General features: G+C 33.3%; 1 protein-coding gene across 1 annotated transcript; it reads right to left on the bottom strand.

Annotated features, from left to right (window-relative positions):
• Nucleotides 1–761: 761 nt before the first annotated feature.
• Nucleotides 762–22,836, bottom strand: LOC106134955 (transcription factor SOX-9). Its single transcript, XM_013335107.2, has 3 exons — nucleotides 22,211–22,836; nucleotides 9,640–9,789; nucleotides 762–1,878 (listed from the first exon to the last, which is right to left on the bottom strand). The coding sequence occupies exons 1-3, from the start codon at nucleotides 22,303–22,305 to the stop codon at nucleotides 1,482–1,484; spliced, it is 642 nt and encodes a 213-aa protein (XP_013190561.2). The 5' UTR covers nucleotides 22,306–22,836; the 3' UTR covers nucleotides 762–1,481.
• Nucleotides 22,837–27,051: the final 4,215 nt, after the last annotated feature.

Genomic DNA, 27,051 nt, shown 5'->3' with positions numbered 1-27,051 from the left:
GTACTTTTATTGCAACTTGACTCCTCTAGGTTTATGGCTTGTATGAATAAACCTATGTGCGTTCCTATAAAAATATTAAGTAAAATATTTTGTCCGTTGTGTTAAGATTTCCAAAATGTTAATCTTAGGTTTAATTTTAAAAAATATTAGATAACCAATCTTTACATATTACAGAGCCGCTGGTCCCTTTGGTTTCCACATCACATGATCCAGATCTAACATTTTTTTTCGTCAAATAGATCATGCTCATCAGGTTGAACAACTTTTGTTAAGACGACATTTCCATTATTCTGATGATTTAGCTGGTCTATAAAGGTTCTGCATCAGGTGTTCCTGATGTTCAATTTTTATTCGCCAACAGAGAATGCTTATCTGGTTGAACAACTCTTGGTAAGCCGTCATTTCGATAGTTGCTATAGTTTAGCTGAGTTGTTATGGTTCGGTACCAGCTGTTTCAGATTCCAAAATAATTTATACGCTATAAGGCAGGCATAAGAGCTATACAAGAACAAAAAAGTTTCATATGAATCCGTTCAGTAGTTCCGTAGATTAGCGTGTACAAACCAACATTCAAACAGACAGATTTTTTTTTTCTAATTCATGCTCGGATACCACACGTATTTCTTCATCGTAATAAATATTTTAATTGAAAATATACTATTTTTTTTTACTGTTTTATTATATGTATTGAAGATGTGGGCTAGAAAGTAGTTACAAAATGCAAAGAAAGTTTTTTAACGTAATTTAATTTAGGAAAAAATAGCTTAATAACAATAAAAATAATCGGTAGGTCTAAAGTTACAACAATAAACTCTTAATGGTTCGTATTTACAACTTAAAATAAGGAATATTGAATATACATTAATTAAATATAACATTGATTGCAAAACCAACTTAACCTAACTAATCATTCACAATAATAACTTAATTATACCATTACATATAATGTTCTGTCTTAATTAACTTTGGAACATGAGGAATTTCTTCAAAATGTTATAACTAAGTACCTACTATCATTTTTCAATGAAACATAAAAAGCAAATTTTGTTCTCACTTTAGTAGTATACAGTTGACATGGTAAATAAATCTTCCACCTTTTTAAGCAAATAAGGTGGACGACTAAGTACTGAATTGTACTGGGTCAATTTTCTTTTATGTCTCTTTATTGATATATGCGCTACAAAACATTAAAGAAGTACAATTTACTACGAGAAGACACTTAAATGTCATAATAATTTTGGCCAATTGAATCATCGACCATATCGGCATTACTCCTGTTAAATATTATCTTATGTTTGTGTTTGATTAAACGCACGTGCGCCTAAATGCCCCTTAGGACACATGGCGATAGCATATACCTACTTATAGAAGATTAGATGACCTATTTTTAATGACGCAAAAAATATCTACATGTGGCTGTAAATCCCGACTGATTTCCTAGAACCTTCACGAACTCTATAAAAACAAAATTATAGATATTCTCAATGGTTAACATAGTGTTGCCAGTCTGCGCAAGGGGGGTGAATATGAGAAGGTAGTGGGGCGTAAAGAGGCGGCGGAGTTTGGTGCGTGAGCCCGTGAGCATTGTATCTCGGCTGGAGCTCATGGTATTCTGGTACTGAGGTGGGTTTTAGGTATTGGTCTAATTCGGCTCCGTCGGGAGGGCCGTCTAATAGGGCAGGGGAGAGTTCTGGCATGCGGGCGAAGTCGATTTGGTCTCGGTCTGGTGAGGGTTCCCTCTTAGGCCTCATGGGGGTGACAGGGGGCGGCTTGCGGCGCCGCGGCTGGTATTTGTAATCGGGGTACTCCCTCTTGTGTTGGTCGCGGAGCTTCTTCGCCTCTTTATTGAAGGGTAATTTCTGTTCCTCTGTCAAGCTCCTGCGAACAAATTGTTTAATTATATTTTAGTCCAAACTTAAACGTTATTGCATAATACTTCCTACTCTGCCTAGTTACAGACATTCTACTTTTTAAATGTGGTTAACCAAAAAAAATCCCCTTTAATAAGAGATTCAAATCGGAGGAAGTTATCGCAACAATAAAAAAATTGCAGTTTTATTTTTGTAGGACAACCGTCTGGCAGTTAAAGAGGGCGCGCGATAACATCGGCGAGACTATTTTCAGTCTCCGACCAGAATTTTCATAAAAACGATTTTTTTTTCATAAAATCATAATGATTTACTGATTGCCTTTCTCCCTACATTTTTAGATAGTGTTGAGTACAAAATAATATTTATATGTGGTGTAGTAGGTACTACTGATTTAGTTTAGGAATAATAGAAATCAGAGACAAAACATAATGAATGACCTCCTTTCTCCCATCCCATTATTCGGCCTCCCATATCCATCATCCATATTAGTTTTTTTTAATAAGTTTATCTTTATTCTATTAAATCTCTTCTATTATTCTCATAGTTATTAAGAGATTACAGTGACCGTAACGGAGATGTCTGGCTGCCAGTCGCAGATATAATTAGAGCTCTTACAGATAATTAATTAAGCTTCCTGTGATCTATGACCTAAAATTTGAGATAAATATTCAACCTCGAAGGAGCTACTCATATCATATGTATCTACTACTTACTGAGAAAAATGGCAAATGATAACTCTTATTAGATTGCTACATTGTAAATATTGATGCTTCTTTATATATTCTAAGTAAGGCCCGAAATGAGTAATGCATGCAGCATTTTTTATTTTGTCCACCAAAAAACCTAACAGTATTATAAAAACGTATAGTACCTACGGGTTACAATGAATAAATGGAGCACCTAAGTATTCAAAGCTGCTAATCTATGTGATCAGAACGGGTCAACATCGACAGATCAAAACAGCAATCAGCATCTCTTCACCGACTATTTTCTTTGATGATTCGAGAGTTTGCGCCATTGCCACGTCATCTCGTGTCATATCATAACAACAAAACGAATTTAAAAGGCTGGCAACAGTGCGGGTGGCCAAACCGATTAGTGTACTATGAGATTCGGCAAGGTTTTAATTGAATTTGAAATTAGAATAATGAAATATGTAGAACACGAAAAATTACGAGAATAACGAAATCCATACACACATAATATACATTTAATTATTGACTTCAAAGACTTTGGGTGTAAAATTAAATTCTTTGTTCGTACGAATTTTATGAAAAAATACCTAATTGTGGTTTTTATTCAAGTTCTTACTCACGAGTAGGTATGAATAAAAAAAATATTTCAAAAAATTTACTATTAAACCATGGGCGCAAAAAGAATTGATATATATTTTATAGATAAGTAAGTATTTGATTTTATCCGCTGCTTTTAAAAATTATAATTTATTTTGTTATTATGTAGTTACTTACTATTTATGTATAACTTAGTTTTTCAATTTCGCATAAGCTAAGCCTTATTAAACTATGTTACCATTTCGGAATTCAATTTTATATGAGACTGATATCGAATAGATTTTGAAACAGTTACAGATGCTATCGGGACGGTAAGCGGTGATAGTATTTTAATGAGTAAACAATCGATGCACGCCGCTCTGTTGGGCGCCGCACGCGCAGCCGCACTCAAGATGCCCTCCACTAGTAAATTCTAGAGAAACTACTAGCTATAGAGTTTGTATTGATGAATAAAAAAATAAAAATAAGCAATCAAGCATACAGATTAAACGGAATAATAAAATACTATAGGAATGGTAAGACTTGGGAAAAGTGTCAAAACTGATTATCAGAACCACCGTGTTACACCTATCTTATTTCGCAGCTTTACAATTAAAGAAAATTGCACGACGACAGATGATTATGTAGTATAGTTTCAAGTAGGTACCTAAATTGTGGAATTTTTATTGTCATAAAATCATAAATTTTTATGTTTGCATATAATTTCTCGTTAGGGATAATAGTGCTTAGCTTAGAGCTCAGATTTAGTTTTGAAATTTAAAAACGTACCTATTAAGTACATATTCGAAAGCTTGTACCCTTGTTGTACCTAATATTTATTTGGTCTTTAACTAAATAACTTTAAGTACTAAGTATAGAATCTCATGCATTTTACTGCTTGCTAATTTGCTTTTAATTTGTCAACAATATTTTTGTTGGCGGCGTTGGCGCTCTATACATACTTTGTGGCTTTACCTACCTCTCATTAACCGCGGTGGAACTTTCACGATCCTCTCTAGATTTCTGACGACTCTCAAAGTCGGTCTCATCGTGATTTTGGACGATTTGCTCGGAGATTAGCAACGATTGATATAGTTTATTAAATGGGTTAGCGAAAATATTGCTAATGATAACTTTGTAAATAATAATGGAATAAATGAGTTCATATTTAGTATATTTATTATATATGTATATATATATATATATATATATATATATATATATATATATATATATATATATACATTTATATCTATATTTATATTTATATCTATCAATTACCGTGCCGTGTGGTTCCCGGCACCAATACAAAAAATAATAGGACCACTATTTGAATTTCAATTCGTATATACTCGAACGTGGCCATTCAGTCATTTCAAGACTGTTGGCTCTGTCTTCCCCGCAAGGGATATAGACGTGACCATATGTATGTATGTATCAATTACCTCTTATTTAAGTACCTAATCAATTATATATTGTTAATGCCTCCCATACGACCTACCATCTCCTCGCTTGGGGTGATGTACAGGGGGCCAACCACAACGTCTTATAGCAGTATTAGTTTAATATTACATTGATTTTTTGCACCACGAGGTCTTTAAAACAAGCTTAAAACAATATTACTTTTTCAGATAGTTTTGGTGACGTCACCTCTATTTCGTTCATTCAAATTGGTACCATGACGTGACTTTACGCCTATAGCATTATTGTTTTAATGTCAAATTTAGCAATCTTAAAAAAGTTCCTCTTTCGCAACGGATACAACATTATTTACTATTATTTGCTGAAATAAGTGAGTAAATCTACATAGTTTCGGAAAAAAGCTTATTAGAAAGTGAACGTGAATATTATAGGTAGTGACTGCAATTGTTTAGCAATGGATTTGGACTTCGAAATTTTCGAGTTCTTGGAAGCCGACGAAGCCGCTAACTTCGAAGAGGTTAGATCAAGAAAACGCCGTCGTATGTCGTCGTCGTCTTATTTAGAAAAACTATTTCAAACCATATTACTAAAGTTTTATTCATGAAATTGGTCTTGAACAAAACTCACTTTATTTCCATGGTGACGCTGAAGAGACGAATATGAAAATGAGCCATAAGATTAAAATAGGCCTCACCTATTATGGCTCAGTCGAAGAAAGTTTTTTATTCACCATTTAAAACTAACATAAATCTTATTTAAAGTCTGAAACACTTGAGTTGGGTTTGTTTACATTTCAAATTTTTTTTCGCCTATGGCAGCATGCTCCCTTGCGTTCCGTTCACGATTCACCTCGTCATAAAGATTAGGTTTCATACTTATTTATCAACATTTTAAATCATATGTTTGAGATATTAGTGTATATTACATAATAAGTTACGTAAATATCCTAATATTTTTGTAAATAAACACTTTTAAATAATTTACAGCAACTGTTATACTTATATTATTATAAATTTTTATCATCGTACTTAATGCGTTATACGGAACGACATTTGAAAGCGATTGAAGGGGATGGCGTTATGTATTATATATAGCGCTGTTTCTTTTTATCCTTTAGCAGGGAATAGACAAAGTCAATACATCATTCGTTCTTTCGCAACACTAAGCAGGAATAAAATAAGATTGCGTGATAGAGGTCATGGTACGAATATGAGTAATGTTATTACAAGCTTATAATAAGACTTCCTTGAAATAAGATTGTTTTACAAAAGCTTGTGGTTGGCCCCAGGGGGCCAACCACAACGTCTTATAGCAGTATTAGTTTAATATTACATTGATTTTTTGCACCACGAGGTCTTTAAAACAAGCTTAAAACAATATTACTTTTTCAGATAGTTTTGGTGACGTCACCTCTATTTCGTTCATTCAAATTGGTACCATGACGTGACTTTACGCCTATAGCATTATTGTTTTAATGTCAAATTTAGCAATCTTAAAAAAGTTCCTCTTTCGCAACGGATACAACATTATTTACTATTATTTGCTGAAATAAGTGAGTAAATCTACATAGTTTCGGAAAAAAGCTTATTAGAAAGTGAACGTGAATATTATAGGTAGTGACTGCAATTGTTTAGCAATGGATTTGGACTTCGAAATTTTCGAGTTCTTGGAAGCCGACGAAGCCGCTAACTTCGAAGAGGTTAGATCAAGAAAACGCCGTCGTATGTCGTCGTCGTCTTATTTAGAAAAACTATTTCAAACCATATTACTAAAGTTTTATTCATGAAATTGGTCTTGAACAAAACTCACTTTATTTCCATGGTGACGCTGAAGAGACGAATATGAAAATGAGCCATAAGATTAAAATAGGCCTCACCTATTATGGCTCAGTCGAAGAAAGTTTTTTATTCACCATTTAAAACTAACATAAATCTTATTTAAAGTCTGAAACACTTGAGTTGGGTTTGTTTACATTTCAAATTTTTTTTCGCCTATGGCAGCATGCTCCCTTGCGTTCCGTTCACGATTCACCTCGTCATAAAGATTAGGTTTCATACTTATTTATCAACATTTTAAATCATATGTTTGAGATATTAGTGTATATTACATAATAAGTTACGTAAATATCCTAATATTTTTGTAAATAAACACTTTTAAATAATTTACAGCAACTGTTATACTTATATTATTATAAATTTTTATCATCGTACTTAATGCGTTATACGGAACGACATTTGAAAGCGATTGAAGGGGATGGCGTTATGTATTATATATAGCGCTGTTTCTTTTTATCCTTTAGCAGGGAATAGACAAAGTCAATACATCATTCGTTCTTTCGCAACACTAAGCAGGAATAAAATAAGATTGCGTGATAGAGGTCATGGTACGAATATGAGTAATGTTATTACAAGCTTATAATAAGACTTCCTTGAAATAAGATTGTTTTACAAAAGCTTGTGGTTGGCCCCAGGGGGCCAACCACAACGTCTTATAGCAGTATTAGTTTAATATTACATTGATTTTTTGCACCACGAGGTCTTTAAAACAAGCTTAAAACAATATTACTTTTTCAGATAGTTTTGGTGACGTCACCTCTATTTCGTTCATTCAAATTGGTACCATGACGTGACTTTACGCCTATAGCATTATTGTTTTAATGTCAAATTTAGCAATCTTAAAAAAGTTCCTCTTTCGCAACGGATACAACATTATTTACTATTATTTGCTGAAATAAGTGAGTAAATCTACATAGTTTCGGAAAAAAGCTTATTAGAAAGTGAACGTGAATATTATAGGTAGTGACTGCAATTGTTTAGCAATGGATTTGGACTTCGAAATTTTCGAGTTCTTGGAAGCCGACGAAGCCGCTAACTTCGAAGAGGTTAGATCAAGAAAACGCCGTCGTATGTCGTCGTCGTCTTATTTAGAAAAACTATTTCAAACCATATTACTAAAGTTTTATTCATGAAATTGGTCTTGAACAAAACTCACTTTATTTCCATGGTGACGCTGAAGAGACGAATATGAAAATGAGCCATAAGATTAAAATAGGCCTCACCTATTATGGCTCAGTCGAAGAAAGTTTTTTATTCACCATTTAAAACTAACATAAATCTTATTTAAAGTCTGAAACACTTGAGTTGGGTTTGTTTACATTTCAAATTTTTTTTCGCCTATGGCAGCATGCTCCCTTGCGTTCCGTTCACGATTCACCTCGTCATAAAGATTAGGTTTCATACTTATTTATCAACATTTTAAATCATATGTTTGAGATATTAGTGTATATTACATAATAAGTTACGTAAATATCCTAATATTTTTGTAAATAAACACTTTTAAATAATTTACAGCAACTGTTATACTTATATTATTATAAATTTTTATCATCGTACTTAATGCGTTATACGGAACGACATTTGAAAGCGATTGAAGGGGATGGCGTTATGTATTATATATAGCGCTGTTTCTTTTTATCCTTTAGCAGGGAATAGACAAAGTCAATACATCATTCGTTCTTTCGCAACACTAAGCAGGAATAAAATAAGATTGCGTGATAGAGGTCATGGTACGAATATGAGTAATGTTATTACAAGCTTATAATAAGACTTCCTTGAAATAAGATTGTTTTACAAAAGCTTGTGGTTGGCCCCCAGGGGGCCAACCACAAGCTTGTCTATTCCCTGCTAAAGGATAAAAAGAAACAGCGCTATATATAATACATAACGCCATCCCCTTCAATCGCTTTCAAATGTCGTTCCGTATAACGCATTAAGTACGATGATAAAAATTTATAATAATATAAGTATAAAAGTTGCTGTAAATTATTTAAAAGTGTTTATTTACAAAAATATTAGGATATTTACGTAACTTATTATGTAATATACACTAATATCTCAAACATATGATTTAAAATGTTGATAAATAAGTATGAAACCTAATCTTCATGACGAGGTGAATCGTGAACGGAACGCAAGGGAGCATGCTGTCATAGGCGAAAAAAAATTTGAAATGTAAACAAACCCAACTCAAGTGTTTCAGACTTTAAATAAGATTTATGTTAGTTTTAAATGGTGAATAAAAAACTTTCTTCGACTGAGCCATAATAGGTGAGGCCTATTTTAATCTTGGCTCATTTTCATATTCGTCTCTTCAGCGTCACCATGGAAATAAAGTGAGTTTTGTTCAAGACCAATTTCATGAATAAAACTTTAGTAATGTGGTTTGAAATAGTTTTTCTAAATAAGACGACGACGACATACGACGGCGTTTTCTTGATCTAACCTCTTCGAAGTTAGCGGCTTCGTCGGCATCCAAGAACTCGAAAATTTCGAAGTCCAAATCCATTGCTAAACAATTGCAGTCACTACCTATAATATTCACGTTCACTTTCTAATAAGCTTTTTTCCGAAACTATGTAGATTTACTCACTTATTTCAGCAAATAATAGTAAATAATGTTGTATCCGTTGCGAAAGAGGAACTTTTTTAAGATTGCTAAATTTGACATTAAAACAATAATGCTATAGGCGTAAAGTCACGTCATGGTACCAATTTGAATGAACGAAATAAAGGTGACGTCACCAAAACTATCTGAAAAAGTAATATTGTTTTAAGCTTGTTTTAAATACCTCGTGGTGCAAAAAATCAATGTAATATTAAACTAATACTGCTATAAGACGTTGTGGTTGGCCCCCAGTACATTGTTCTGTTGTGTAGTCTTTCGTTAATTGGTATTTATAGGTACGTTCTAGCTAACATGATTCCCATGATATATACCAGCCTAATTTACATTATATTCAGTAGACTCCTTAGATTATTGATTCCTAGAAAGTTGTCAAAAAGTTAAGCTTATTTTTACACGACCCCGAGGAACTTGCTCAGAACAACGTTGTGCAGTGAGGGTCTCTTCTCAGATTTTTCAGTTTCCGTTTCAGATCTCTCTTTAGTTTTCGTAAATAAAAAGAAAACGGAAATCGGACATTCTATAGGATCCTTAGACTCTAGACTGTTCCTTGTTCCCTATATAATTTATTAGCCTTCTAAAGCTTTCAAAAGGTAATTCAAAGTGTGACTCACTTCCACATGACCCCGAGGAACTTGCTGAGCTCAGCGTTGTGCAGCGAGGGTCTTTCTTCAGATAGCTTGCGACGCATGGCTTGTGCAAACACCATGAACGCGTTCATTGGACGCTTTATATGCTTCTGTTGCTTGCCCACGCCTCCTTCCCTGTAAATAAAGAAGAAAACATTAGTAAATAATAAAAATATAGATGTCTGTCAACTTAAAATGACATCAATTTTATGTTATTCTTTCACTCAACGATTTTGAACAAGATATTTATTATTATCATAAATGCAGATATGAAGTAAAAGTATTATTTTTACTAGTTTTTAATGATCGAAATGCTATCATTTTATAATAAAAACAGCACATTTTTCATCATACAACTAAGTTTAAATACTTATTTTTAAATACGAGTATGTAACTAAGGTTGTAAATACCTAATTAGGTATACTGTGATGATTAAAGTTCTTAAAATAGCCTCATAAAATGAATAAACTTCATCTTCATTATAATCGTCATGAATGGTCGAACCTAGAAAGGAGTGGTATAAGCGTGCCTATGTTGACATAAATTATATAAAGTGCGCACTTGAGGCGGCTCGAACTAAAACTACTCTAATTAGTTTAGCTTTCGGCGCGCGCCCGATAATTGCTAGGCAACCAAATATAATTCTCAAAGAAACCCATCAAAGTGACGACTATAAAGAAAATAAATTACGAACAACCCTTTATTCGTGCGACAAACAATGAGCGGTTGACAAATTAAAAAGGGTATAGAAAAGTTCCTGGTTCAAAATCGATACACTCGTCATTACTTGGAAGATGTTAAGTATTAGAGTAGTAACCTAATAGTAGAAAGAGTTATAATAATATAGTGACAATCATGTGAAATAATGGACTGCATACGACAGGGCAAAATAGATAGAAAAATATCTAATAATGATGTCGAAGGTCTTAGCAACTGAGGGTGCAACTGAGAAAACGAAATTATTATTATTATCTTACGAAATTTCAAAAGTTTATGACCAGTTATATTATTTAGTTGTATTCTTCGTATTGCGAATACATTTTGTAAACGTGACAAAGATATAAACTGATAAGAATATAACTAATTTTTAACTCTGTAAGTTTTATTATTTCAAAGTTTTCGTTAGCTAGCGCAAGTTCTGCCTCCTCTAACTGTATGTGCCTGCGCTGGCGCATGTACTCTGTAAACAGCCGAAGTGGCGCGGCTCACGTCATTTTACGCTCGTAAACATCTCTTATTTTATTACTTTTTTATTTTCTACGGCCGCGTTCGGTTTCCTCGCAATCCCAGTGCTGACAATAAATTATGTTTTTTCAAATGCTGACACGCTACTAAAATTCGATCGATTTCTAACGGATTACTCTCGGGAAGTTATACGGACAGAATAATTACCTTAGTTTCGGCGAACTAGTGCCGGTTTCCTTGTTTATTAGTGAGAACGGGTTCTGGCAACGAAACAATATTTAGGGGAATTTCATTTGTATCTTACGTTTCATAATTTTACGCCTGTCAGCCAACAATAAAATTTCTCTAATTAAATGCTGTATTATTTTTATTTTGGGATATTCAAGTACTGTAAGTTTTTGTGCTTGAGTAAGGGCAGACCTACCGCGCGGTCGCCATCTGGTTAGTAACATCAGCTGACAAACGCGATACTTCGAACTTCCAATCCATATATATTTATAAGTAGTTAAATTAGATAATAGAAAAATTAATATCAAAATATAGGTATATGAGTATCTACTTACAAATATATTCATCTGATGTAAATTCGAAAACTACCTATTACCCAGTTAATATTTGAAAACATCACCTATAATAAGTAGTTTTGGTGAAAGACCAGACATTAGTGGTACATCACATAACATTAGTATAGGTAAGTAATGTTTACAGCATAGGTATAAACATAACTTATCTATACAAATCGCAGTCTCATTTATTTAAATATGTGAGATTAAATTTCTTAACTGTACCTAAATAAAATAGGCTTTATGAATTTTTCATACATTGTTTAATATTATGTTAATGTTTAATGAAGATTTTTTCTGCACAGTGACTGAAACTCATCCATCATGACTCAACAAAGGGGTTCTCAACACATCATTGAGTATTAAACTCGATCCATCATGACAAAAAATACGCCAGCCTATAACGTGATTTACTATTCTGATTTCGCAGTACTTTCTGAATCAGTATGTGTCGTCAGTGGTGTTGAAAGAAGTATGAATAAACACGCAAGAGTGTTAAAATTGCCAAAGTAAAACAGACTATATAAATCAAAGCGCAGTTATAACGATCATAACAGTAATCCACCATTGTATCCACTTTTATTGTAGCTTAACCCGAAGTGGTTCAAGTTAAAATACAAGAGAACAAAAAGAGAACAATAGAAATCACTTTAGATATAATATTATTTCAATTTCTATGACAATTTCCAATGTAATTTTTCTAATCAATTAGAGGTAGACTGAAAACCAAAAAAGAGACGCTTTGCCTTATAACAAAAAATGTTCACCCAATCTCAACAATATATTATAGGTAATATTAGAATAATAATATTAGATTTAGCAAATTTTTTCGAACATACTTTTTAATTACAGAAAAGTTTTTTTTTAAATTGAATCAAACAATGTAATGTAATATTTCCGTTTTAAAGGCGAGGGTGTAACAAGGACAAACGTCAGAAGGAAAAAGATAAATCAACGCGAAATAAATTAGTCATCTGTTTCACGAGGTCTAGATTCTGAAATACTACACTAGCTGAACACGTGTGCATTGTGTCCACGATCGGCATCACAAAAGTCCACTTATGGTTTGCGTTATGTTCTACGGAGCTGTCGACATACGGTGATACATGTGGTGCTTATTAAGAGTCCATTTGTTTATCTGACCTCTTACTACGCAAACGTCTAAGGTAAATTAAGTATTTTTTACGAAAACAGAAGAAAAATGTAGAGATGGTATGTAATCTATAAAAAATATTCGTCAATTGTTCAGTCTTAGGGCAAATAGATCTTTACCGATGGCGTTTGTTTCAGGTCATATATTAATATCTAAATTAAATCTTTACAGTGTATTTTATATAATTTGAATAGACAAATAAATTGAGATAGTTAGCCTTAAATAGAGTAGAAGATTTGAGTACAATGGCTGATCTCATAGGATATAATTGGGAATTTAAAGTTTTATTTTATTTAATTAAAATACATATTTTTGTATCAAAAGAATAGCTCTGGTTCGTGTGATAGTGATAACACGACAGAAAAATAATTTAGGCTAAGTAAAAATGCGTGTTCAGCTAATAAAATCACGAACGAACGAACCTAAACGTGGCGGCTTCAGCTCGACTTTTTACAGCGTCATTTTCAAATGTGTTAAAATCAAAGCTTAATTTACGGCTTAAAAATAATGTTACACGTGTCACGTACGATATTTTATTGTGCTTAGTTAGGCTGTTACAATCTGAGCCGTTGTTTAGAAAAGCTTTGCGTATGAATTTCAGAAGCCATTGTAGTACGCAGTAGGCATTGTGATTGATAGCTATAAACAAAGATATGGTTACAAAAAGTGGTTGTTTTAATTAGCCAGCAAAATTTCGGGTTCGGGGGCCTGCGGAACTTACTAGATGTTATGTTTAACAAATAACATTAGTTAGATATTTACGTAGGTTCTTATACAAAACTACTATAGGCATAATAGTATTGAAAAGCTGACCTGTGACTGAACTAATAAGTAAACATTCTTAACACTACGGACACCTATGACCAAGAGGAAGACTGCAAATGAGGGGAAAAGACTTGAAAGAGACAGCCTGCAGCAACTAGACTATGTACCTATAACTACTCGAAACCGGGTGTGAATGGGCTGCGGGAGGCCTACAATAAAAAAATTGGTAAAATTGACCTAAGAAGAAGCTACATAGTTTGTTCACAGAAAATAGATTAATAAGGTAAGGTAATAAAAAGCAGTCTGCGTATATACTTTCTTTTACAATTTTTTTTACCGCTGTAGCTCATATAAAATTTTATGTAAAATGTCGCAAGTTTACTAAGAAGACGTTGCGGCGACAGGCACCGCACCGTGGTGACGGAGGCCATTGGCTGAGGAAGTCATAAACAGACCAGATAGCTGTCATCTGTGACGAGCCCGCCCAAGCTATTTCTGCGTCGCGGGCCCGCGGATACCGCCCAGCGGCTTACATAAATTTGCGAACGGAACATTACCCTAGACACTTTGTAGTGGCCACCATTAGTTTGATGTTCACCAGCGTTCCAGTTTCATAAATTACAGTAAGAGCACGATCATGTTTACGATTACATAGGACATAAAATTTTACAATCACAGAGCATATGCGAGGGTAATTTTCCCTCGTCGAGTCCCCAACCCCGCGTCGACCGCAGTTATCTTTACAGTCGATGTTACAAGTCGTAAAACAATTAATGTGCTTGTAAAACAACGGTAGCCAATGAGACACGGATGAACAGTTATTGTGCCACTTGAAACGAAATTTATCTATACGTATCGTAATCACGCTTCTTGTTAAATAACGTTTCACCTGGTCGATGGTCATGGGAAATTGTGGAGAATTGGGGTGCGACTATGAAGGGTTGTTATCAATTATCATGTGTTAAAATGTGACATTACTTTGCTAGAAAAAGGGAAATATTCACACGCAATTATAATGATTACCAATAAAAATATTATTTGGTAAATGTTATACTTGAATTATATATTAACGGAAAGATAAGTATCAAACAAAGAAAGGGGAAGGTTTACCTACTATCACGGTTTACTTAGGTACACGCTGTTTGAACTTTTTTATATAAGTTCATATCTTGTGTCAAAAATGTTTTGTTGGTAATACAAGCTAGCCTGAAAATTTAAATCACTTGACCAAAGATCATATTTTGTTTGTTTTAAATATAACAATCAATAATACCATAACCATATTCAAGGAATAAACGATTATGATTATACTTACATACATACATATTATCACGACAATTTCGAAAAGACTGTAAGGCTGAAAGGGATAAAGATATACTTAAGAGGTAAGTACCTTACGGCTTTTCAGTTTATTCGAGATTGTTGGCTCTATCAATATCAATCAATAATAGTGACAATATCTAATTTATTTTCCATATTTGTGTATCATAAGAAGATGCCGTCCGGTGCCCACAGTCATTCAGAAAAAGGCTATAGAAGTGGTAAGTAGTACCTGCTGGTGAGTGTAACATTGCACGTGAAGTGATGGTTGTAACTCCAACATAGCACGTCCAATTCAAATATCGACATTTCTATACCCGCAGTTCACATAACATATCAATAAAGGGATACCTAATGCAAATATGGGAGTGCAAAAGGGCGTATTCACACAGATGTGGCCTACAAACGATTTGATAAGTGAACGATTCTGCGTAAGCGATCCGATTGGCCGACATCCCGGAAATGGCCATCTCTGTAATTAATATTTTTGATACGAGGGTTTAGTAAACCGACATGTTGAAATAATCATCATGGTCCATTCATTTATTCAGCAGCTTATGCATTTTTCTTTTGGAAGGCATCCTGAAAACGGCCACCTCTGTAATTAATATTTTTAATGTGAGGGTTTAGTTAACCAATATGTTGGATACATCATGTGGTCCATTTATTTTATCACTGCTTTTGCATTTTTTTTATCACAAATGAATGTTATGATAAGTCCGCGAAGGAACAAAAATAAAAAACTAATATGGCAGTAATATTTAAAAAATAAAAAACTTATTACTTTAATCGAAAAGGCAAATTACATTTGTAGATTTTTTACAAACATATTTTTATTTGTATTAATATTTCCGTTGCCTTTTACATAATAATATTAATATTAAAAAAAATATGTTTTAATTTCTTATTATTTTTAGTAGTCGTTATAATTTGGAGAAAAAAAATCAAGTTTCTCTCAGATTATTAAAATCGACCAAAAATTTAAATAAAAAGCTTTTACACAATATACAATAATTATTATCCTTTATGATTTGAAGTGAAAAAGTCACAACCGATCCGTATTCACATCATTTTGCCACATCAGTGTAGTAGTCGTATGTGTGGAATGGAGCTTTCTGTGTTTGTTGGCGCTAAACCTTGTCTGTGACTCACATTGCACTTTGTTTGACTTCGGTAGATAGGTACAATTGTAATCCATGCTACTATGAGCCGTTCCAATAGATTGATGTAAAATGCACGTTAAACAGAGATACATTGTAAATTTAAAAAGCTTGAAACAAACATAAACAAAAACATACAGAACTTGGTTGAGTAGTTTGTTATAGTAGCTTCTCCATATACACAATACATACTTAATTATTTATAGTATATATTGTATATTTTATATTGTGCGATAAAGTTTTATTCAATACAAAATACTAAGTGAAGAACCGAGACTAAACCCCCACCTGATCAGGAACCTCCTCATATTTACAATAGCAACCTAGCCCCGTAAGGCACGCGAACATATTAAGCTGATGACTAAACCATTTCCACAGTAGGAACGTTTACTTTTCAGAGCAAAACAGGTTAAAATATAAAGGTTTAAATATAACTTTTGGAAAAAGAGAACCGCCTCCAATCGATATTCTCTTTTTTTGAAAATCGTTAATTTATCCATCTCCTAAGTGTAACAAACAATTCCCTGAAAACCGCATCAAAATCGGTTCAGCGAATTCGGTATATGTCAAACCGAGAACCGCCTTTTTCTTTGACGGCGGTTAATAACGCAATTGCCATGACGTACCTACTTAGGTACTAAAGGGAGCTAGATACATGAAACCGTCTGTGTCCACAATACAATGATAAGAACATTTGTCGCGATAAATACGCAGTACTAGCATTGGTACATGGATATCGGTCCAGGCAGAAGCGGCAGATCGGAAAATCTCGGATTGACGAAATGTGAATAATGATTGTTAAATTAAGAATGTCGAAAACCGGTAAAAATGAAGAAAAACATCGGTAAGCGGATCCTAGTTTCTTCGTAATTTTTTTATAGTTGCAATGTTGCAATTGGAACTCTTATTTTTAGTTTTGGTTCTAGAAACCTATATTACTAACTCTCATAACTCAATTCCATCATTTGCTCTGTCTACCCCGTAATGGATAAAACGATCACGGCACTTAATAAATAGTAATTATACGTAATAGTACTTCAATTCAACCCCCAATAAGTATTTTGGGAGTATTGGCTCTGTCTAGGTACTTAACCACCGTTTCTATAAACTAGCGTGTGTGGCAACGTCGGCCATCGCGAATAACATTTAGCGCTGCGAAGTGCCCAGAGCCCGCCTTCCACCGGCGGTAATGAAGAGCGGTGCTAACACGCCGCATTACCGGCCGCCCGCTAAACGCACACACGGCGCCGCGAGATTACGCTCTGTCAATATTTGAAGCTACATTTTACTGCACTCGACTTTAATGAATGCTATACAAATCAGAATTTTTCTGTTTGATAGTTTGAAACGAAACATAATTTTCCTGTTGGTGTAGGAGGTCGAAAAATCTAGTAAGAAATATATGAAATGTACATACATTTCTGTGGATTTCTAACTTTTTTTAAACTCCCTATTCATCTGCAACAATTTTTTCCTTTCAAAATAAAATATTAAAAATAATATGGCAAAAATACTTAAGGTTGTTATTTTTATTTATCTGATTTTATTATAGTACTTGTAAAACTTCTAACACTACTTACCGATTAAGTCTCGTCGATGTCTTTTCTTTAGAAAATTTCACTTGCATAAAAACAAAACTAATATGACTAATATTGTTAGAACCTTTTAAAATAGATTACTTTAAGAAACATATTTATAAAGACTACGAGTACTTTGCACTTAGATTTCTTTCAAAGAAACTTGTATTCGCTGTCATAAAACTCCGCGGATATGTAAAGTTCAAAAGTGAGGTATGTGGGCCGCGGGGGCGCGAAGTGGCCTGAACAAACAGGGGTGTAGGTTCCTGCGGCGGCACCTGTGTGTCTGTTTGCATCACCACTTACTGCGCAGGCTAGAATCACTGCGCAAACGCCGGTGTTTGTGCGCGCCAGCTCCGAGGCGAGGAAATCTTAATCTAGCGGCTCGAACATCTTAATTAATGTAGTTTTTAGTTCCAAATAACGGAAACGCGTAAGACGTTGGGCAAATAATAGATTTTGTTTATAGATTTGATGGAATGTTGTTTTGTTAATTATTATAGGGTTATATTACATATTTGAATAAAATAATTAACATTAGTGATATTAGACACATACTTACATCAATCACGCCTCTTTCACGGAGGGATGGGCAGAGACTACATCTGTCCACCCTTCACTGCTGTCCGGGCCACATGGTCCGGTTCCTGATATTCCTCATATTTGGTCTACGACATTTTGGGTAAACGGCATCCTCAGTTTGAAATTCATTAGTTTAGATACACATCTTTCGTCAAGTTAAACTTGGCCAACCATAACTTCTTCGCCGTCTTTTGAAAGCTTACCTACTCACACACATTTAATCAAATTGAAGTGAAAATTTTCATTATACTTGAAACAAAAGGTTGATGGCTTACTTTATAGAAGGCGGAGCGCAGTATGAGGAAAGATTTTTATCATAAGCGGAATCTAGAAACGATAAATTACGTATGTACTTTCTCGCTTTATTGTTATTTTTTAATAATTAGTGAAGCAAGTATTGCTAGTGCTTTAAAATTGAGTTCCAACATTTCAACCAGCGTTTATAATATATGTATAGTCAACAGCAGGCTGCCTCGCTAATTGCTCAGTAAATCATTACATTACGTACACACATCGCAACGCCATTTTGTTAGTTTTCCACTCGTTAAAAATCTCAAGCCCGTTCAACCTAGCCGCACGCGAAGTGCCACCAATTACGATGTTTCAGTCAGACTGGAGTCGTAAATGGAATGACTCATTATTTTCACAGTTTATAATAAGAAAAAGCAGATACACTACATTTTCGTGAGGGTTAACGTTTTAATAAGTAAGTGCTTATCAAATTTAATTTGTATATAGTAAGGCCAGCTTAGAATTTCAAATTTTGTATCCAATGGGATACAAATTTTTAAATCAAAAAGTGTCACTTACACGGTTTAGCTTAAGATTACTTGAAAGTATAAATAACTGAATGTTTGTTTGTTTGTTTGTCATATCTTTATTGCATAGAAATTTACACAGTTGTTACTGTGTAGGTATAATAGTAAGTACGTAGTTATAAAAGAAACAAATCACTTGCAATGGCGGACTTATCTCATGAATGTTATAGTCTCAAGACTTTTCATACTGGTTGGTATGTTATAATAAAAGCATTTTTTCTCATTATTTTTGTCAGTAGGTACCCCTACTAATGAAAATAAATTTGACAAAACGTACCTACTCGCAACTTCAATGACTTAATTCAGTCATAGCCATGCAGGCCCCAATGTGACAGGGTGCAATTGGTAATGAATAAATACGCAAATCGCATCATGATAATGAAAGTGAGGTAAATTAAGACAATTATTTTTACGATTTAATTTATTAAAAATTATTTTCTCTAAAAAAACCTACCTATACAAATATATAAATCAATATTATTGTATCAGTTAAAAAATACTGTAGGTACCTAATTCTGCTTTTGTTTTCTTTCATAGGTGACTTTATCTAGTATAAGAAGTAATATGATATATTACTTCCTAGGTTATTTTGGCTTCGTAAGCGATCTATCCAAATCTTAGTCCAAATATTTAATACAAACAATAGGCCAGGAAGAGAGTTCCGTTGAAAGTCGGGAACTCCCCGATGCGGGAGATAAGAGCCTTATAATGGGAATGTTTGCACGTGAGCTATCGCAGGACGCGGAAATAAAACGGTACTACACGCAGGAAGACGATAAAAATCCTCACACGACCAAGTTCCCTGCTTCCAGGGTTAGGGAGTGACTGAAGGTAATAATATAGCTTAAGCAAATAAGCTTTATCTTATCTCAAAACGAATTCACTTTTGATCGAACATGAATTGTAAAATTATGTTAATGTTTTCGGTTAGGTACGCAAGTACCTACAATAAATGGGAAATACCCAAATAATAGTTGTGAAACTTATTTTTTAAGTGATATATGATCCCCATTTTGATAAAAGGTTACCTATTGGTCAATCTCCTAAAGCTTTTCCTCACTATGAAGAGCATATCAAGCCATAATCTCTTTCAAAAACTGGGGTAAATATCATATACAGTTAATTTCAAAGGGAAAATTATTTATTACAAAATATGGTGTAGGCACTGACAAACCTATAAAATGTGTCATGATAGTTAAACTTACAGGACGACTCGCGCATAATATAACCGAATTATATGGGTTTAATTTTAGTTAAATTTGGCTCAAATCTACTAAATTCTACTACAAACTTACTGCTTACATACATATAATCACCTCTATATCCCTTGCGGGGAAGACAGAGCCAACAGTCTTGAAAAAAATTTCAAGTCATAATACTACTAAAACCTAATTTTTTGATATGTGCATCTGTGAATTGAAAAGAATTCTTGGAAGTTAATCAAAAATACTATGAAGCGCCGACACATGATAGAAAATTAATAAACAACAAGATAACTGATAAGAGATTCAATTAAAAGACCGATGAAGAAGCTTTCATGTTAGCTTTGGGCCACCGCCAACCACAAGCTTCTTATCTAGTTTATGTTTAACTAATTAGAGGGTAATGAATGTTGGGGTCAAACCACTAAACCAATTGGACACGATAAGCGTTTGATACGCATTTGCGCATTTCAATTTCGTTTAACTACCGAGTATATTTTCAGTAAAGGATTATATTGTGATAATATTTAGGTCAATCGTTATTGTCCTTTGTAATTTTCAATAAGTTTTATAAACACATAGTATGAATTAATATTTATAATGATAAAGTTTTAAACAAAAGCAATTACTTTTTGTAAGTATGTTTTACAATTTTAAGAGAGCGATGTTGATGATGAATCCAGATAAGTAGCTTTATGTTACGCTTAGATATGAAACATTTAAGAGGCAATAAAATAATTAAAAATATACCTATTGTAGAAATAGGTTTTTTAAATAAGTACCCAATTAAATTAAGAACACACCAAATTTATATAATCATAAGTTTTTCTTATTCGTGGAACATTATTCTGCAAAAAACATATTGGTATAAAGTTTTGGCGGTACTTAATATCGAGTTGAAAATGTTTGGTTCAAAACACAAAATATCTCAATACTAAGCTCAGTGTTACCTGCAAACATTCATCGCCGTTTGATGGATTTAAAAGTAATGATTTCTGTATTTACTGATTTAAAATTGTACCTTAAGTACTCTTCTGTTGTTGCGAAATATAAATTTTTTTATTGTTATATATAAGATGTTTGTCGATTAAATTTACTATTTATAGTATAGTAATTATTTTTTAAGACACAGTAAGTAATACATTTGAAATCAAAGTGGAGATTTATAATTTTCGTCCAAAGTGAAGAGAAATCGAAATAAAAACTAAGAAAAGAAAAATTTTTATACAAAATTTCACATTAAGGTAATTAAAGTACCTATAGTTATCAAAACAACATACTTATATAAGGTAGGTACACTAGTGTGTGGCATGTATTTTGCGAGATTGAAGAGTACCTACCTACTTAAGTTTATTTGTACAATAATTGTTTATTTAGAAGTTATTTTTTCTAAGAACACCCTTTTCACAGATCTAAGTGACTATTTATCTAGGTAGATAAGTATAAGTACTTACTTATTACCACTTACTCTGAAAAATATAGGTAGGTTTTTATGGTGGTGAAATCTCTTCCATTCTTAATATAATCTTTTAATACCATTTTCTTTTTTAAGAATATAAATTTTAAAATATAAATATCCATTCCATTATGAATAAATAAAAATACAGGAGTAGATAAATATGTGACTACAGTGCATATTGTGTATTTACATCGTGAACAAAATTGAGCAAAGCTTCAGTACTTTAATTCTTGATGTAATTATTTTTAAAATTAATAAGGTTTTAATGAAGTTGAATAAATAAAGTAGATAAGTAAATTAATTATATTTTTTTTGTGCAATAATGTTTAAAATAAATAAGATATGAAAGTTTTTGTAAGTAGGAAACTTGAGAATACTATAAACATATCTACTTAATGCAAGAAAACAAAAAACATAAGTTCATGTAAGTTCCTAATACTTTATTATCGCAAATATGAAGTAAACATTAGGTTATTCGATAAAATCCGTCAAACATTTAGTATTTACTATTGTGTTTTCATGTCCTAATTGGTTATAAAGACCTCATAATTAAATGAGCTTTTCGGTAGGTAGAGCTAAGTGCTTTAATTTTTTTTATCTTGCGTTATTCATTAATCGTTCCAAATTTTTTATGAATACATTCACTATAAGCATCTTAAATTAAAAGTCAAGAAACTTTAAGTCGCACAATATTTCCCATTGTTATAAAACTATTTAATATTTTTAGTCAATTTCAGGCAGTAGGATACATTAGCAAACTTTTTGCACTAACCTGGTAGGGCGGTGAACTATGTTGTTATAGTTGAGGTTCCTCATCAACCTGCCAACCGCTTCGTTTATCTCCAACTTATCCTGCTCCCAGCTCATGGTATGGTCACAGAGGATCACAGTGAAACAAACTCCGCGGAGACAGGCGCGTGCGACCGACTCGCGCACACTGAGTATAAAGAAGCCCTTATGCTCCGGCGCAACTATAAACGCCGGCAGAAGGGGATCGCGGCCCAAGATATTGTGTTTGTTTACTTTGAGATTATCCGATTATTTGTTTAGCCGGATCAAAAACAATAAAATTTACGATTATATTGTGTTGAAAGTTTTTATTTCACGGCAAAGAGTTGGAGCTGGTTTCAGAAATTTTATTGTGGTTTTCTCAGCCATAAATATCTAATGAGGAAATCAATATATTTTTTTGTCATACATGAAGTTAAGTAAGTACCTACCTATAACACTATGTTTAGTACGTTGTAAAATTTACTGATCATGTTGGTCAGTAAACTATTAGTACCTACTTATAATAATAATCAAGAAAAATGTATCTACAATTAGGTAGGAGCTATTATCATTTTCGTAAAAGAAGAATCAAAACAGCGTAGGTACTCTACTACGTTTTTCATTGCCTCGAGGCGGCAGCGGCGAATGGAGTTTTCATAGTTTTCCGGCGCGCGCGCATTGTGGGCGTTGCGCACTCGCCGTGGCACCGCCTTGCCGCCGGATTGGTGTGGCCGCTCTGACGTCACGCGGACCATTATCTAACTGCCTACTGGAAGCTCCGTGGCATTATTATGATTATATTGATAGTAGGTAGGTACCTACGCATTAAGTTCTTACCATAGGATAAATCATCTCATATTGTTAAGATTATTTGTATCATTAATAAATCATCATAAATCATCTCATATTATATCTATGAGACAGGTTGTCCGTGTGGTTCCCGGCACCAATACAAAAAGAATAGGACCACTCCATCTCTTTCTCATGGATGTCGTAAAAGGCAACTAAGGGATAGGCTTACAAACTTGGGATTCTTTTCTAGGCGATGGGCAAGCAACCTGTCACTATTTGAATCTCAATTCTATCATTAAGCCAAATAGCTGAACGTGGCCATTCAGTCTTTTCAAGACTGTTGGCTCTGTCTACCCCTTAAGGGATATAGACGTGACCATATGTATGTATGTATGTATGAGAGAGGATGTTGCGCTATTTAGAATCGGTAATCGTCTCTATACAGTACCTATGCGAATGGTCAATCAGGGCCTACCTGTGTGCCTATATTATTTATCTGTTCCTCTGTAGGTACCTTAAGTGTCGACTAAAAGATTATTTTTATTTTGTTTAAAGATGGCAAACGAAGTAGCTTAGTAGGCCTATTTCGTTCAATCGTTACTTTCATCTTGGGCAACAAATAATCCAACGATAAGAATCCAAGCAAGAGAGAAAAAAGAAGACATCTTACTAGGTTCTTAGACTAGGGCGTGAGTAGCTCCGTATGGTATTTTTCAAGATCCCAAACAAATAACTATGGCCATTTCTTGATTTTACTAAGTATGTTAAATACAAAAAAAAATATGGATTGAATTCTTTTATCGACGTATTTTTATGAAAATAAGTTTATATAAATAGTGTATGCTAGATCGTTTTGAGACTAGAAGTACTGATTTTTTTTAAATTATAATGGATTATGATTGTTTTTTACTGACATATTTAAACAAGATAACAAAAAGTGTAAACATAAAAATTCATAGGTTTATTTGTATACAAAACAACTGTTGTCAGTGTCAATAATGTGAAGTTGTTTTGAAGATTGAAAACGTTGACAAGAAGTTCATACAGATGACGTAATTTCGTTGCTACGTCCTTTTTAAATGAGCTAAATTTGATTTGTTAGAGATCTGGTTCGATCGATCGACCGATTTGTTATAGGAAAGAAAAATAAATATTTCGGTGTCGTGTAGGGTAGGTATTATATGAAAGAGCATTCTTAGCACATTTACACGTATTATATTTTATCGTATTTTTATAAGTAGGTACGTGATATTGATAAAGATATGTTTAGGTATAGTAATACCATGGATGTAGGTATGCAACTTTCATTTTATTTTATTTATTATAATGAATTTATTTTGCTACAGTAGGGGTATACGATGGTTATTGGAATTGAGATTCAAATAGTGATAGGTTGCTAGCCTACAAGAAGAATCCCAAGTTTATTAGCCTATCCATTAGTCGCGTATCTCTAGAAATATGACGTTAGAATACTTAATTAATAGTTTGAACATAATTATTTCAGCGCAGACTATTTTCTTGTTGCGTACTTTTTAGAGAATGGTTTAGTAGTCGGGTTTTAGTTTTTAAACTTTATTTTTTTTATCTTATTTTGGAGCTAAGTGAACTCATGATAGGTAAAGACCTATTTATTATTCAGATATATTAGGTATGTATATATTTATTATGTAGCATTTAAGGTTTTATTGTTTATTACTATTAAAATTTTGATAAGTAGATACAAAATAAGTCAAAAATTCTTGCATTTATCATTTAGGTAATTCCAAGCAAAGCCATATGCAAAAGCTAATAATATTTTACATTGTTTATTTACATAGGTATTTGATGTTTATGTTTGTGGTATAGATTTACATATTTGAAATGTGTTTATAATTATGTTTCCTTAAAGAATTACCTACCTTAATTGCATTTTACATTGCTTGCATGTAGAGACTACGTCTACTCGTACTTACCTACACGTAAAACAAACAGCATCAATTAGCTGATATTTATTAAACCTTCCAGCGCACACATTAGCACGATCTAATTTTGTACCCAATTCTCGCAATGTAGGTACCTACCCGCTAATTGAGTTGTCAAGGTATGTAGGGAGAGGCTCTTATAAACCTCGTATGGTAAATATTTTGTACATTGTGCACCTGTTCTGATTGAGACATCTCCCGTGACGCAAGTAGGTAAGTATAGGTCATTAAATTAAGAATGAATCTCTAAGTTTCCACGTTAGTCGGGTAGCGAAGAAAAAGCAGTGAGTGCTGCTTCTTTACTTATCTTTACGTGTGCTTTATTATGTCATTCTTCAACCTGACACTTTCTAAATTCCATCGATTTGTTTTGCGAATATCTTTTAAGTACAGACATCGGTCAGGTAGGTACTTTTAATTTTATATGTAGGTACCAAATAAACATAAATTGTTAAAATAAGTTTTATCCTTTTATTTTGATTCTATACAAAAATCTCCTAGGTAATCATAAAAAGTGATAAGGAACAAAGTAATACTCGTTTCTCACCATACTTACCTACTTAATAATAAGTTATTTAATGAAATAACGTATTTTTTCATATAACTGCGTAAGCCAGTTCCGTCACTTCAGGCGGTGTGGTTTTTTTCTTGATCGAGTGAAATTTTTGCTCGTATTTCACTGTAAGTAGGTGTAATTTTATTAATTTCTAACTGAAGTGTAAATATAGGTACTTAATTTTAAACTTACCTAATTATGAAGATTGCCATTTGAAGGTTGTGCTCATGGGGAGTTGAAGAACATCTATGAATGTATTGAAATATCAGGTACAAGAGAGAATCAATAAAGATTGATTTACTAATGTGGAGATTTCCAATCTGTTAGTAATACCTAATGAAGATTTGCGTGCCATGGCCATGCCTGAGAAATATCAAAATATTTGTACTTTTCACAAGTAAGCATTATTTCCTGAAACATTTGAGATTTTTTTTCATATTGTTAAGACAAAAGTTATGTACTATCCGTTCTTTTCAATTATTATAAACTGTGTCTCTATTGCAGGTACTATAGTGGAGAAAAGCGGGCTCCAATACTGACTATATTTATTGGTGGGAATCATGAAGCATCTAAGTGACTATTTACAAGAATTGCCAATTTCCAGTTCAAATTCAAATATTGAAAGGCCAAGGGGTCAATGTCCACTTCTTATAGGTACTCCGAATACCTATAAGAACTTATAAGTGAAAATGAAGGTTACTACTGCCGTGTGGTTCCTGGCACCAACACAAAAAAGAATAAGACCACTCCATCTCTTTCCCATGGATGTCGTAAAAGGCGACTAAGGGATAGGCTTACAAACTTGGGATTCTTTTTTAGGCGATGGGCTAGCAACCTGTCACTATTTGAATCTCAATTCTATCATTAAGCCAAATAGCTGAACGTCGCCATTCAGTCCTTTCAAGACTATTGGCTCTGTCTACCCCGCAAGGGATATAGACGTGAACATATGTATGTATGTATGAAGGTTACTATGAGAAAAAATCTGTGTTGTCTTCTGGATGCTCATTTGTTTCGGATACTACTGATAGTGTGAACGACAGTATCACTCCATTGTCAGCTGCTAAAAAAATACTCAAAAGGGAAAATATGTCGATGTACACATCTAATCGTCATGACAGTTTAAGCTCAGAGTTATGTTCGTTTTTCTGAGCTATTTACTCATGAGCGGAGCCGCGGGCAAGAGCAAGATGGATAAAAAAAAAACTGTAGCTAAAATATCAGGTAGAAAAGATAATAATTCTATCCAAAAATACAATTATTAGGAACTAAGTAAATCCATTCAAAAATATCTCTTAGGTAATAATAATAAAAGGTACCTACTTACGTAAGTACCTACTTAGGTACTTGATTGATGATTACTTAATCATAGGTACCTACATACCTTACGATATTGACGCCCTGTCACAACTTAACTATGAAGTTTGGATTTTTTATGACTAGGTATTTTACGAAATTCTTTTCTCACTACTTTTTCATATTTATTATAGAATTAAAATTATTTGTATTAATTTATTTTCAATTGTGAGTGAC

This window comes from Amyelois transitella, chromosome 11 (genome assembly GCF_032362555.1).
Source record: "Amyelois transitella isolate CPQ chromosome 11, ilAmyTran1.1, whole genome shotgun sequence".
NCBI lineage: Eukaryota > Metazoa > Arthropoda > Insecta > Lepidoptera > Pyralidae > Amyelois > Amyelois transitella.
Note: the sequence above shows the minus strand (reverse complement) of the source record. Positions and strands in the feature narration are given on the sequence as shown.

What these genes read in the sequence shown, in the direction of transcription:
- LOC106134955 (XM_013335107.2), bottom strand. Translation starts at nt 22,305, where the DNA reads ATGAGCTGGGAGCAGGATAAGTTGGAGATAAACGAAGCGGTTGGCAGG. An exon ending in ATAGTTCACCGCCCTACCAG is followed by an intron (nt 9,790 to 22,210) that starts GTTAGTGCAAAA and finishes CTTTATTTACAG; the next exon opens with GGAAGGAGGCGTGGGCAAGC. An exon ending in TTCCTCGGGGTCATGTGGAA is followed by an intron (nt 1,879 to 9,639) that starts GTGAGTCACACT and finishes ATTTGTTCGCAG; the next exon opens with GAGCTTGACAGAGGAACAGA.